Genomic DNA, 15,107 nt, shown 5'->3' on the forward strand with positions numbered 1-15,107 from the left:
TTTGTGTCTGGTTTGTGTCTGTTGCGTCTGGTTTGTGTCTGGTTTGTGTCTGGTTTGTGTCTGTTGCGTCTGGTTTGTGTCTGTTGCGTCTGGTTTGTGCTTGGTTTGTGTCTGGTTTGTGTCTGTTGTGTCTGGTTTTGGCCTGGTTCTTGACTGGTTTGTGTCTGTTGTGCCTGGTCAGTACCTGGTTTGTGTCTGGTTTGTGTCTGTTGCGTCTGGTTTGTGTCTGGTTTGTGTCTGTTGCGTCTGGTTTGTGTCTGGTTTGTGTCTGTTTGTGTCTGTTGCGTCTGGTTTGTGTCTGTTGCGTCTGGTTTGTGTCTGTTGCGTCTGGTTTGTGTCTGGTTTGTGAAACCCCCTGTGGTCACTAAAATGTCTATGTATAGAAGTAAACATAAGTAATACACGACGACATGGAAACATGACACGTGAAACTTTTCTTGTAATGTTAGGTGTCATACAGAGAGGAAATGTCTGTTAAGCTTCTTAAGTGAAGCTCCAGGGGAATATGGGGGTTAAATATGTTAATGTCTTCTATTTAAAACTATTTTGTGCCACAAGTTTCTGTTGCTTAGAGCTGAACTATTTTTAACTTTAATTGCTTTGTGCTCTGAGCAGTACAAAGCTCTCAGCCCTGTCAGAAGTCAACATCACCCCCTCTGGAGAAAATGAGGAGAAAATGGAAAAACCTAAGTGAGTCTGTAGCCAGACCACCACCTGCTCAGATACTGTCACTGGATCGGAACAACAGGCCGGATCAGATCACCTCAGCACACACTATGGACACAGAGACCTACAGAGCTGTGACCTGATGGTAAAAGTCTCTCTGCAACATAAAGGCCAGCACCGCGTTAAAGATGAAATACTGTTGACCTGATGAACGAGACTTTGCCCTCGATGACCCATCATAAAGCAAGAGGAGAGCGGAGGTCAGAGGGGGCAGATTTACGATCGCCTCTGGCAGCAGCAGCAACAGTGCCAACAAAACGTTAAGAGTCCATCTTCAGACACACACACACACACACACACACACACACACACACCTCACTGTCCTCCAGTGAGACACTGAATCACTGCCAGCGACAGACCCTGACCTGTGACCTTTTCTTTTGAGTAGGGGGAACTGAACTGTTTTTCTTCAGCAGAAATGAGAGGAGACAGTTATAGTTAAGACTGTGATTTGTTATTGTTATTAGCATTAGTTTTAGATTTAGCAGTAGTTTGGGTTTTATTAACAGTAGCGTATTTCCATTAAAATTACTGTAAGAATTGTTATGAATCTTAAGATTAGCATTTACCTCTAGAATTTAACATTTGTATTTTTGTTAGCACTGACATTAATATTAACATTGTCTCAATAAGTATTAGCGTAATGATTAACGATTAGCTTTTGCATTACTATTAGTTTGTGGTTATTTGTAGCATCAGTTATCACAGCTTTTACAGCTTCGGCATGAGTATTATCATTGTCGTTAAAGTTAGTGTCACTGGCAGCATAAATAATCGAATTAGCATGACTATTACCTTTAGTTTTAAAATGAGCATTAGTGTTGGACTTATTATGATTATTAGCATTGTCAGTGATGGTCGTTTTGGTATTAGCAGAATGAGTATTATCATTGGCAATATCAAGGTAACATTTGAATTATAGCTCAAATTACTAATAACATAAGAAAGAGCCTTTCTTTAGTGATTACTAATAGCTGTTAAGGATGTATACATCACAACATTATTTTTTTGTTATTGGATAAACTCACATAAAGAACAAATTAATGCTATTTTAGAGATTTTTTTCATATATTGTAAATTTGTATAGTTTAGTGCGTTAATAAGAATACTCACTTACTACACTATAATCCTCAGATATAAACTATGAACGTTTGATACAGCTGTATTTAGTATATGTATTAATGCTCATATTTTCCCATTACTGTCCTACATCAAATTATTATTAACAAATCTGTTGTGGTTTGTTACATTAAAAACTACAAGCTGAAGATTTATATGCCACCACACTTTTAATCCTGTTTCTCCATAAAGATGACTCTTTTCTCCAGTTTGTAATAACACAAGTTAAGTGTAAGATACTGGATATAAGTAATTCTTCCTGCTGGTGGTGAACAGGAAGCAATGCTAACGGACTGTACAATGTAGCAAGTAAGTAAGTTTAGACATGACAGAGCTGAGTGATCAGAGAAAACAACTGTGAGGCTCTGATGGTGCTGCAGAATCACACACACACACACACACACACACACACACACACACACACACACACACACACACACACATCTCGTAATACTTTCTGACGGTCAGATTCAGTCACTATAGAAGAACAGTGTGTGTGAGTGTGTGTGTGTGTGTGTGTGTGTGTTACCGTTGATGCTGCTCTTGTCAATGAGGTTGGTGTCAGATGGCCAGTAGGCATGGTCTCCTCCACGACCTGGAAGACAACAGAGAGGAAGAGACTCATTTAATAGATGGAATAAAAGGATCACACAGATATTGGTTCCTTATTATGAAATAAATGACTTGAAATGGTGCGTTTACACGCACGTCATAGGTGTGATGTTTGTGTGTGTGTAGTTCCCTGCTGGAAGTGCACTTTGTCCAAATCTTCATGCTTTATTCCTGCAGTGATGACTTGTGAGCATCTACACCTTCACACAGCAAAAGGTAACTGTTCTGAGCAAAACCACATAACCAACAGGGCAAAGTGAAACTAGTGAAAGGGCCTCAGACCCACAGGGACCCTGAATTTCCCAGACTTACCGTGTTGCAATTGTTTTTTAAAAATAATTTGTATAATTGTAAATGAAATAAAGAATTTGTCCTGTTTAAGTGCAGTAATAATTAAAGTAGATATTTTTGTGGCCCTGTCCCCTAAAGAAACCCCCTAACCTTTAATTTTGTAGTTTATATTATGCTCATGTGACCCTCCACCATCATTAGCCTGGTTTCCACTATGTGCAAGTTATTGTTAGTTGACTTAAAAAAACAATTGTTACCACAGTGTCTATGTCTAATCAGTACATCTACATCATCTTAGGCCAGTAACACACTGTATATGTTTCATGTGCAACATCACGGCTACGAAACATCATTTTATTTTTCATGTCTGTATCATTTTAAGATTTAGCCTAGAAAGACAACTATAGTGGAAGCAGTCAGTTTTATGTAATGTTGCTGGCATCCATCACATAAAACTACCATTTTAGCAGCTGTATGCGGAGACAGTGGCATTGTCATGTCATCTGGAGCTGGCAGTAGCAGTGACGCGGCACAGACGCACATGCAACGCAGGCAGTGTGTTCCCGTCGTTACTTGCTTTTATTCTTAGTATTAGGGTATATTTTGTGACCATTGTACAGTTGCTGTCTCATCTGTGTGACCACTACATTTGCTGTATGTAACATCTGTATAGTCCTATGCAAAATGTATCCAACTGATTAATTTTCAAACGATATAAAAAGTGTTTTTGGCAGGTTGTTTTTATGGGTTTTTCCTCCAGTGGAGGAAACAGCGGGTGAGCCTTTTCGTGAACTTGGAGCATTGGAAGAATAGATTTGAGGCGGATGTCAGAAGCAGGTCATCACAGAGCCTGTCAGAAAACAGAGCCTGGAAACTGATGTGAGAGATTTCAAAACCTCAACAGCGCTGCTCCCGTCAGGAAACTGAATCTAAAGACCTTCACATCTCAAATTCACTTAAAGCCAGATATAATACATAATTCTCCCGCAATTTAAAGCTAAAAGCTGTTTTTTTTCTTCTCCCACCATCCAGCAGCAGTTGCGATGAGTCTTGCTCCCCCAAAACATGAAAAAAAGATTTGATTCTTTCTTGCAGTTTGAAGTTACAGAAACCATTGTGATTAAAGCTAGTCTGGCTTTGTGAGTGCATTTAACAGTGTGTGGATCTATGTGTGAGTTGGTGAGTGTGTGTTTACAGTGGAGCTTCCACTGTAACAGGACTGAATATCAACCCACCCTTCCCGCCAACACTCCTGATTTTTATGGATAGGGAATGCAGTGTGTACATGTGTACATACCACACACACACATACACGCACGCACACACACACCTTTCAGTGACAAACAGTACCATTTAACACCCTGACACTGAAGCTGAGTCTCTGTGGTTCAGTTAAGTGCAGCTGCATAGAACACATGTAGGCCGCAGTGATCCCCATATTACCTCAGTATATTATTACAATATACTGGAATCTGTCTGTCTGGACCTAAGCTGAGAACTGAAGAATCAAGGCCTGTGTAAAATTATCAACAATTAAATCAAGCTTACTTCACAAACAGAGAACAGGGTGCAGGACATGTGCTTTGTGAACTTGGGTGGCGGCTGTGGCTCCTGCAGGCCCCAAGATACTGAACCCCACATGGCTGTTCTAACAGTGTATGTTTGTGATGTATGCATGGGTGAATGTGGCAAATATTGTAAAGTGCCTTGAGTGGTTAGTAAAACTAGAAAAGCGTTATATAAGTTTACCATAACTTGGGTAAAGATTGAGAATTTGTCCCTCAGAGGATCTTGTTGGGGAACAGAAGATTCTCAGTCTGTTGATGTAAGCCATTCAGTCCCTGTATATCACCACTTTGGTCTAGACTTGAATATCTCAACAACTTTAGGATGGATTTTTGGAACTCTTCAATCTTTTTTTGTTTTATTTCAGAATGATGCTAACTCTTATTAGACCCTCCATCCAAATCTTAAAAAGACCAAATTAAACATTAAAGCTACAAAATCACCATCATGTTCTCTGAGCTGCTGCAAGATTTCAAACTTTCTTGTAGCACACTGAAAAGTTTGGAGCGTTTATAGCGTCATGGCCCCTTCTGCTGTTGTTTGAATAGAATCAGAGAACAGAGTGTTAATTATGTCTGAGTTCATTTGATGAACCTAAATATGGTAAACAGCTCTTTTCCATCACATCTCATATATCTGCATTAATGATTACAACAGACTCATCTTGCCTTCTCCCTCCTTTCATTTCTCTCTCACTGAAAAAAAAAAGGTTTTCTCCATGCAATGAACCAATTACTTTCCTTCAGCTTGATGAGTCAGGGCTGTTTGCATAAAGTGAAAAATAAATTCAATTAAAATGAAAATGGAGTAACTTCCTCTGTTTTCACATTTTCCTTCTCTGTCTCTTTTTCACATTAACGATTTCTCATTAGTGTATAATAGACTAACAATGCTGAAATTTTGGCCATCATCCTACTAGACTCATCCCCCCTTCATCCTTTCATTCTCTCCTACATTTTTCAACTGTCTGTCCTGTTTTCTCCTTTCTATCCTCCTTCATGCTTTCTACTCTTTTTCACTAATTGTACTTCCCTTCATATTTCTTTATCTTTATTCTAAATAATTTTCCACAGAACAGTAGTTGAGAAATCAGATTATTATGGGACAAATACTCAACAAGGTTGACTTTCAATTCATTAAAATAAGTGTAATTGCTGACACAGTTATTCCACTTCTGTATTTCTTTTGACCCTAAAATACTCAGGCTCATTCTAGACTTGGGCGATATCCAAAGTTCAATATATCAATACAGTCCAGCTTAAATATTGTGATATTATCATGATATTATCAAATATTGGCTCAAGCCTATAGCTCCAGCTTTACATCATAATACCTGCAACAGCACTTAAAGTCAAATCTTTGTTGGAGAAAATTTCAATTGACAGTTAAAGCATAAAATTCATGAAATACTTATTAACTGAGAATCTCACAGATAAGTGTGAAATTACAATCAAACATGTCACAAATTTTTTCCTAATTTACATATTTGCACACAACTTTAGAACTGAAATTCATAAAGGAGAGATTTTTTTTCACTGGAATCCTTGGATTGTACTCTAGGTATTTATTCATTTATTTGCATGTTTTCCAACATATTTCATCCAGTCTACACCAAACTTCGTACATTTCAGTAAATTTCAGTGGTTCTCAAACATTTCCGTCTGATAGACCCTGACTGAATCGCTGCACCGACAACACCTGCTATCTTTCAAATTTGTCCATTTAGTTCTCAATTAGTTCTCATTTAGTTCTAGCTCACTACTTCAACCCTTTATTCAAGACTTTTAGCCATCTGTTTTGAGCTATATGTGTTACTTTCAGGTAACCATTTCAACTGTTTATTCATCATTTTAGATAAATGTTTCCAAAAGGTTTCACACACAAATCCCGTTTTTTTTCTCAAATTAATTGGGCTACACCACAATGATTCCATATAACCATACATAGATATAATTAGCCTTGGTTGATAATTACTGCCATATTAGCCTGAAAAAAGCTAGCACTTTAAATACATCATGCAGCTACAGATTTGGGTGACGTGTGCACAAAGGGACACCTTATAAATCTTAATACAATATAAATATAACTTAAAATTAACTGTAGAATATCAAGTCAATTTATCATTGACTTAAAGTGATAGTTCAGGTTATTTGACATGAGGTACTGATCTGTAGTCAGTATATTACTTGCAGTAGATTCAGTTGGGAGCGCTGGCAAAGAAGCTGAGTGATGAACTACTGTGGACAGTGTCAGCAGAGACACTTAAAAACATGTCCACAGAAATATAATTTGAAATGTGGCTTTATTTTGAATATATTCACCACTTTATCTGCCGTCAAACAGACATTTACTTTGGAACTACATTCTGTCAACCGTCGAACTACCGTAAAGTGGTGAAAACATTAAAAATAAAGCGACACAACTGAAATTAGCTTTTTTCTGTGAACATTTTTTAAGTGGGTAATCACTTATCACTCAGTTTCTGTGCCGGTGCTCCTGCTGCTTCTCTAAACTGATCTGAATCTACTGCAGGAAATACACTGACTATAGATAAGTACCTCACACATCCCTTCGTCAAATTACCTGAACTATCACTTTAATAGACTAATAGACTTCTAACAGTATTTGCATGTTCATGGTTTAAAAAGATCTGGCATCACCATCAATTTTACGGAGTTAGCGAGGTTCAATCAGAACAGGATTCAGCACTGTGGTGGCACACTGAACATTTGGCCTGTGAATCAGTGTCATGTCTTGCAGTAATTTGTTAATGAATGTATGAAGCAATTCAAGATTCATCTGCTCATGTGCACTCTCACATGCCACGTTTCCCTCAGGAGCACAACACACTGATGATTTGAAGATGTGAGGAAAGGTAGAATGGAAAGAGATAACAGGAAGATGAAACGTGATTTGATAATCAGATGAAAGTGAAGCTGATAACATGTTTAAAAGAAATCACTTTTAATTGTAAAACGACAGATTATTGGAGTTTATTTGAAGATAATTTGACTTCAATTACAGATGATCTGATAACAAGATGTGAAATGAGAAGATGGTTTGTAAATCAAAGTTAATTAGAGGATTTTAAGATTTGAAGCTGTGAACTGTGTGTTATAGACAATCTGATGAGAAAACAGACACAATGATGATTTAAAGATTAAAAATGGTTTCATGGTAACTGGAAAATGAGTCAAATAAATGATTGGGAGTGAGACATGATGTAAGATTTCTGTAAAACTGTAGACTCTTTTGAAGTGATGCACACACACACACACACACACACACACACACACACGTAGGGAAGAAACGCCTACCTTGATCATTGGCCATCTTGTCTGGATGTTCCACTGAAAGAGAAACAGAGACTCGGGAAACTTATAAAATATAAAACACAGGAATGCATTAACAGATAAAGCAGGTCTTGATCTTCAGTCACACACACATGCAAACACACACTCTATGGCAGACCTTTGGCGGTCCTGAAGTGGACAGGCTCAGACAACGGGCCAACTCCTTTGGCGTTCTTGGCCTGAATCCTGAAGTAATAAACTGTGTCGAGGTTCAGATCGACGACCTGATGGGTCAGCCGGTCGCCGCTGATCGCCTCCATCACCCAGTCATCTATCGGCATGTTCTTATCCAGCGTGTAGTACAGGATGTAACCTGTCAGACAGCAAGGCATAAGATGAACAGGCTTAAAAACAAGATCATATTCTTATTATGCAGAGCGCAGCAGAGGATGATGTCTGGAGAAACGAATATATAAAAACATGCTCTTATTGTATTTGTAGGGATAAGATTAAGCTCATTCACACCATGGCAAAATCCCATATTCACATTTATGGTGTGATATAAGACTTGGCGTTGTGAAAAAATACAATTGTTGTAATATAAGACCGGAGAAGATATAAATACTAAGATTTGATATGCAGAAAGTTTCATTATAGAATGAAGACATAACATTTTTTTGGTGGAATTACACACACGCAAAAAAATGAAAGTATAAATTCTAAAAATATTTGATCTGTGTGTGTGTTGCACTGCTTTGTGCTGTTATCCCTGCAGGGAGCGTTTGATTCGTCCTCCGGGATGCTGCAAGAGCAGCAGAGCTTGTTAAAACAAACAGGTTGGGGGGGGGGGGTGATCGCCCAGAGGAAGAGAGAGAGAACAATGGAGGAAAGTGTGTGTGTTGGATACACAGGATGCTCTGGATACACAAAGCAACAACCGAACTCTTGTGCTGTGTGTTAACGTGTTAATATTGTAGGAAAAACATTTTGACATAATTAATGTGACATAATTAATCTTTTAACTGGAGAATAATCAGCAGCTTTGTTGAAAATCAAAATGACTCTCGACTTGGTGTTTATACGATAACTCACCTGTGATTCGTCCATTAGCCTCCATCGGCGGTTGCCAGCTGATTAAAATGGCGCGGGGTCGTCCCTCACGACTGATCACTGTCAAGTCTTTTGGGGCGGAGCTTGGAGCTGAATTATGCGTAAACAGGAGAGAGGTGGTAGAAGGAGATGATGGCGCGACCAGTTTTTCCAAATCAGTGTTCAGAAGTTCATTTGAGTGCTCAGTAATTAACCGGGCAGACAGCAGACTTCATATCTCTGCCCGTGGTAAAAACTAAACTGGTCCTTGGGTGCAGGTCTTCACCTGAACTTCCTGAGCTCATTGTAATGTCAGTGTGGTTAAGGTTTTCTGTGGATTTGGGATGACTTTCTTGTATTCAGTGATCTGTTCTGTTTAAACTTCAGAATTTCTGTCACTTCCCCTGTTATGTCACTCCTGTTGTGAGAATCACAAGCACTCTTTTTTCTCCTCAACTGTCATCATGGAAACCAAATGGCCACCTATCAGAGCTTTAGTGTGTAATGGCTGTGTGTTTACTGGTTAGAAATGTGATTCAATTTCCAGTAAATTCCAAACCAGGACAAGTCTCAAGCTCGCAGCGCAGCACTGGCTAAGTACCAGCTATTGATCTCCTTGATTACAAATAATTGCTATAGGAGTTGGTCAACCCTTTCTGATGCTGACAACCTGTACTCATAAATACAGAAGGAACATACACTGTCTATGATCAATACTGCTGAGTGAACATATTAGAGGTGGGCAGAGCTATGATGAGAATTAAATTTAGGCTATACTTTCACTCTTCAAATAAGAGCCATTGGTGACAGTGACACAGCCATCAAATGCATTCAATCAAACTCTGCTGACATCTCAGCTCATCAAAAACAACAGCTTAATTAGCTGTTTGATGGTGCTGGCTGGCAGATCCATGAAGGTAGTATCAAAGTGGAACGTGTCAATAACCCAGTCAAACTTTTGCTAACTCACTCGTGTGTATACAGCTGCGCTGAATGGCAGGTCATGTCAATATTTATTCAGTTTTTTGACAAGCATGATTAGTTTTTGATTAATGAATATAATTTGAATGAACTTACTCTTTACTTATCTAAAAAAAAATCGTGTATTTTTTTTCAAATTTCTTGCAACCCCATTTGTATATCAGACATCTCCATGTGGGGTCTCCACCTCAAGGCAGGATGGTGTACAAGGTTCATCTTCTGGGATGAATGAATATTGTGTGACAATCTGCCCATCCTAAAATGATATTTTCAGCTGTACAATAAGCAGACATTTTGTCGGAAAGGTTATGGGATCACAAAATTCATTAGGATTCATCCTCTAGGGAGCAGGGAAATCCACAGCACATTTAATATCAATCTGTCAGTAGACATTATTCTGCACAGACAAAGTGTTAAATGATTGTTTAATCTCTGTCTCTAGTGAGAATTGAATACACACATATAATATAATGCTATGCAGCTGGTGTCTGTTAGACTCAGTGGGTGATCCTTTCTAATAGTGAGGCAGAGGTGTTCTAAGCGGCTGTGAAGACTGTTCTCAGTGTTTCTCTGTGAGAATGTGGTCAGTGTTTGTGTCCAGAACTGGTAGATCACTGCTGGGACTGAGTGGGCTCAGTCCGTCTGCTCACTATGAATGTCAATGTATTCCAGCAGGCCCTGGGGAGCCGTTGGGGGTAATGCTTTTCACACTTAATTGGATGACAAATCCGACAAACATGATTGTAGACATCCTGAAAGGGATACCTTGACATTTTGATTTCAGTCGGTGGCTGGTTTCATTGTTGCAGACTGTTGTCGTGCTGTTGCGGGGTAGAGTCGAGTTTCTCCCTGACACCTCACTGAACCAAACATGAGTTCTGTGCATTGTTAAACACCTTATTAAAAGTAATCTGTGTTCAGGGTTAGACAGAAAATAAAAAAGTTCAGCACCCATATTGTCTTGGTGAATCCATGTTTCCTGAACCTGCTGTGATTCAGTGTATTCCTGTTTTTCCCAATTACTTTCAAATCCTCCAGAGAAAAAGCATGAACTTCTTTCAGCCGGATGTTTTAGATGTCAGCGAAAAGGAAGTAATAGAGGAAAAGGATCAAGGAAGTAATAGAGGAAAAGTGTACCATAGGAGAAAAAAACTGTAAGAATCATCCACTTATTCTACAACTCTAAAACTAAACACAATCTCGAGTGGAAAGGTTCATTCTTGATCCTGGGAACAGTAGTTTGACAAGTAAACACTTAACTCAGTCCACTTAATGGTGCATAACATTAGTTCAAAAGCAGCTGTTCCATTTATACGTCATCTATCAATGGCACATTCACCAAGCGCAGTCGTAATCATCCACAGTTGGCGTGGGTGATCTGACGATCTTATATCATGGATGATCTTTCTTTGGTATATGATCTACTCCTCAAATGAATCACACAGATCAATTCAAGTTTCTGTATTGTGGAGTTAAGGTCTGTCCACGGGACCAAAGACCTGCCTGCAGGCAGAATAACCTGAGGCAGGACGAGGCGGGACAAAGAAAAATCAAAACACTCCAAATGAATACTCCATATGAACTAAACAAACGTGTGATTGGTTGTGACACAAATCATAAACAGAAGACAGAAAAAGTGGAACGCAGACAAACATATGACAGAAGCATCAAGGCATCAGAAAGAAACCATAACTTATGGTCATGACTTTCATCATCAAATCCGATTGGATGCAGATCATGATTCAGATTGTGGACTGTGATTCTACCCAGAAAGATTCTCATATGATCTTTCAGCCACCCCAGTGTGCAGCATGGCCATTATATGTTTGGGGGGAATGTGGGAGTTTGGAAGGTACAATAAACCCGCATTGATTTATGAGGGTTAAGACTTGGCTTTGGGTTTAGGATTAGTTAGAGCCAGGGCCAGGGGATGTGTTATGTCAATGGGGTCCACACTAGTTATGTGTTTGTGTGTCTAAGAGAGACATACCTGCTTCATACGTTGTGGCGTGTGCCGTCATACTCCATGTGCTGGACTTGCGTCCTTTGGTTACCATGACAGCAAATTCGTACATGGTGTTTGGTTTGAGGCCGGTGACGGTGTGGCTGAGTGCCGTGGTGTCTGCAGACTTGACAAACAACAGATTTATAGGATTTAGAGATTTCTAAAACAAGACCAAAACACACATACTATACAGTGGGGTTTTCCATGCAAGTGAATGGGAAGTGGTCTCAGACATCATATAAATATATATAAATCAGTGGCGGCTGCTGGTCTTATAAGGAGGGGAAGCTCATTTTCAGCCTACATCATAAAATGTGTCCGTTTATTTATATGTAAATTCGCAGAGTGACAGAAGAGAGTCGCCAAACGCAACGATAGTCGTTTTTAACAACGTCGCTGAGGATCAGTAACGTCTCCAGATCAACTCCGAACAACGGAATGAAAAACTTGAAAACTGCTCCGGTGGATGCTTATACTTCAAGATCGCTGATTCGCTCATTTCGCTGTCAATCAAAAAGGGACTCAGCCTCAGACAGATCATCCAATCATCACACAGAAGCTGAGTGTCCGGGCCAGCCCACTGCCCCATAGACCCCAGAGAAGCTGAGCGTCCGATGGGCGGGACAAAGCCCAGCATTTATCCAATGACCGTCTAGTTTCGCTGCAGTGGAACAACCCGCTCTTTGCTTCCCCAGTGACGTCAGGAGACGCTCGGCGTCTACACTGTGTAAAGCGCTGTGGCGCTGCGGGGAGGAATGAGAAGGAAGTCGTGTCGGTTACCTGTGATAAGGAGCTGATTCTGAACAAAAGATGAACGTGTTCTAGCGCATATTTAGTCAATGAAATGTACATACAACAGAACATATTTGACCACTTATTTTGTTGACATTTCAGGGGAAGCTGAGCTTCCCTTGCAGTCTTAGAGCAATCGCCACTGATATAAATATATACACACACACATACTGTATATGTATGTATCCATTGTCTTCTGTGGTGTAGAAACAGTCAGCCTGCCAGTTTGTCCTTGTGGCACCAGGAAAATGTATTTTCAAAATGTGATGGAAAGAAAAGGAGGGAGACCACCTCTCTCTCTCTCTCTCTCTCTCTCTCTCTCTCTCTCTCTCTCCTTCTGCCTTCATCTCTGCTTTATTAAGGTGAGCAGACTGTCTGCCCTTGTATAGATTTCCTATTTCCAGTTTTCTTGAAGCAGAGTTCAGATTATTGTCGAAGTTTTTTCTGAAGTTCAGAGTTTTGTTGGAAGCAAAGAAGAACATGACGAGATGAGTGAAGGATTAAATCTTGTTTTGAGAAGTATTAAAATCAGTCCAAGTTATGTTTCGCTACAAGAGTTTTCCAAACAATCGAAGCTGTTTCTGTCAACTGAGGATATTTTTATTCTTGATCAGTGAAAGCTGAAAAACACATATTGAATTTGGTTTTCCTCCAGTGCATTGTGCTCAGATCATTGTAACTAAATAATCCTCCATGATTATTGTTTACAGTGTCTGTGCCTCCTTTATTTTGCTGGTGAGCTGCTTGATATACAGCGGGAAGGGAGGGGGGAGATCTGCTTTAAATGAGAGCAGGCAGCACACAGGATGGCAGGTGTGACATTAAATCCCCATCAGCTGATTATCAAACAGCTGCAGGTGGTGGAGTTGCTGTGGCAACATGTCTTGTGCAGAAGGAATAATAAGGTGAACTAGGGATGAAGCTGGGGACATAATAAACATGTAGACAAAAACTTCAGCATTTCATTTCAGACGAAACTACAATTTGACTGTAGTGAGGACTCGTCCTACTCAGAGGAAACAGTGGGTTTGAACAGACTGTAGATTGTATTGTATTTCACAAAAGAGAATCATCAGAATTAAACACATGAAGGTTTGTACATTTCTCTATTCACTAACTGTGTATTTATTATAATTAATATTGTGGTAGCTTTTATAGTGGTTTTTACTTTTTGACTTATTGACTTCCTCTTTCTCTTCTCACTACTCCCTGAGTCTTATTTGATTATTTCTAGACTGCTTATTCCTTCATTTACCTTTCCCTTTTCATTAAGCTGTGTTTATTATAACCTTTACCTGAAACAAGCCTCGAATCCAAACTGAATGACCTGAAATTTGTTTCCATATTTTTGTACTTCAGTAAGTCTCACTTTGATAGTATTTTTGGAAGTTTTGTCATCCAGCTTACACAATTCATTTTAAGATTATTTATGTCTAGTTAAAAAAAGTGAGTTTTAGAGTTTTATCCAGATACAACAACGGACCAACTTCTTCCTGCTTGCCAGAATCAGTATTGGCCTTAAAAGCCTATCTAGCCTCTATCAACCCTGGCGAGGTTGCCAGATCAGCTGAGAAGCCTTGCTATCTGACCCTTGTTGTTAGGCAACCACTGCGTTCCTGGGAGCATCACCTTGCTGGGACAGTCATGAGTGAAGCCAGCACTGAAACACTTTGGCTCCATCTTAAAATGACGCTGCAAACTTAGGCACACTTTGCTCCTGATATCTGTGATTAGAGTTAATGTTGGATAGTTGAAGAAGTAAATCATGTCCCTGATGTCCCTGCATTCTCTGGTTACTTTTTTGTCACATATTTCATGTCACTATTGCCAAACTATGTGATCAGTTCATTTTTTCATTCAAAAGATCAATTTTACTCGTCTGCTTTATTCTGATCTCTTTGTTAGGTGTTCGTCATCAATGCTTCATTTCTTCAGTTGCTCATAGATTTTTTGCTAAAAAGAAATATCCTCATTACATAGAGTGTTAATTTGCTGCACACTTTTATATAATGTTTAAACTTTGGGTTTTGGGAAGGATATCAAGTGAAGTCACAGGTCATTGATGTTACTTCTTTAAATTTGTCAAGCCAAGTCTAAAGTCAAAACATTCATGACTCGAGTCTGAGCCATGTCAAAGTAACGTCAACACATCTGTCAGAGACCATGACACAGACTTTGAAGTAATGTAGAACACAACATGTGAATGTCACAGACTGATGGTCTGTGTTTACCTTGTACTTCCCACTGGTAGAGTAGCTAGTCTTCCACTTCACAGAGTAGTACCGGACCTCAGACGCCTTCTGGTTCTTGGTCATGGAGTTGTCGGCCCAGGAGACACGGACTGAATCCGAGGACAGAGCCACAGCCTGGACCCCCACAGGGGGTATCATGGGAGTGCTGGTGTCTGGCATGGGAGTGGGGTATTTATCAAAGAGGTGGAAGAGGTCATCCTCAGATGGGTCTATGGGGTCTGGGGCGGGGGGTTAATGGTAACCAGGGTGTTGAGGAATAATTAATGAAATCATATAGTTTCATGAATGTGTGATAATGAAGGTTTATATATGGACACATGAGCAATACAAACATATATTCAGATTAATAAAGGTTTGTGCATGTATATGTAAAAGAAAACA

At 39.5% G+C, this 15,107-nt stretch overlaps 1 protein-coding gene across 1 annotated transcript in view; it reads right to left on the minus strand.

Annotated features, from left to right (window-relative positions):
- The window catches only part of dcc (DCC netrin 1 receptor), a 211,243-nt gene that overhangs the window by 54,736 nt on the left and 141,400 nt on the right, over positions 1–15,107 (minus strand). The window contains exons 17-21 of the mRNA XM_087171665.1: positions 11,668–11,806; positions 8,700–8,807; positions 7,786–7,980; positions 7,632–7,664; positions 2,375–2,440 (exon numbers count right to left, since the gene is read on the minus strand). Coding sequence (XP_087027791.1) covers positions 2,375–2,440; positions 7,632–7,664; positions 7,786–7,980; positions 8,700–8,807; positions 11,668–11,806 — 541 coding nt within the window. The remainder of the gene's footprint in view (positions 1–2,374; positions 2,441–7,631; positions 7,665–7,785; positions 7,981–8,699; positions 8,808–11,667; positions 11,807–15,107) is intronic.

Source organism: Seriola lalandi, unplaced genomic scaffold (genome assembly GCF_002814215.2).
Source record: "Seriola lalandi dorsalis isolate HSWRI2012SDOR001 ecotype SW California unplaced genomic scaffold, Sedor1 jcf7180002054939, whole genome shotgun sequence".
NCBI lineage: Eukaryota > Metazoa > Chordata > Actinopteri > Carangiformes > Carangidae > Seriola > Seriola lalandi.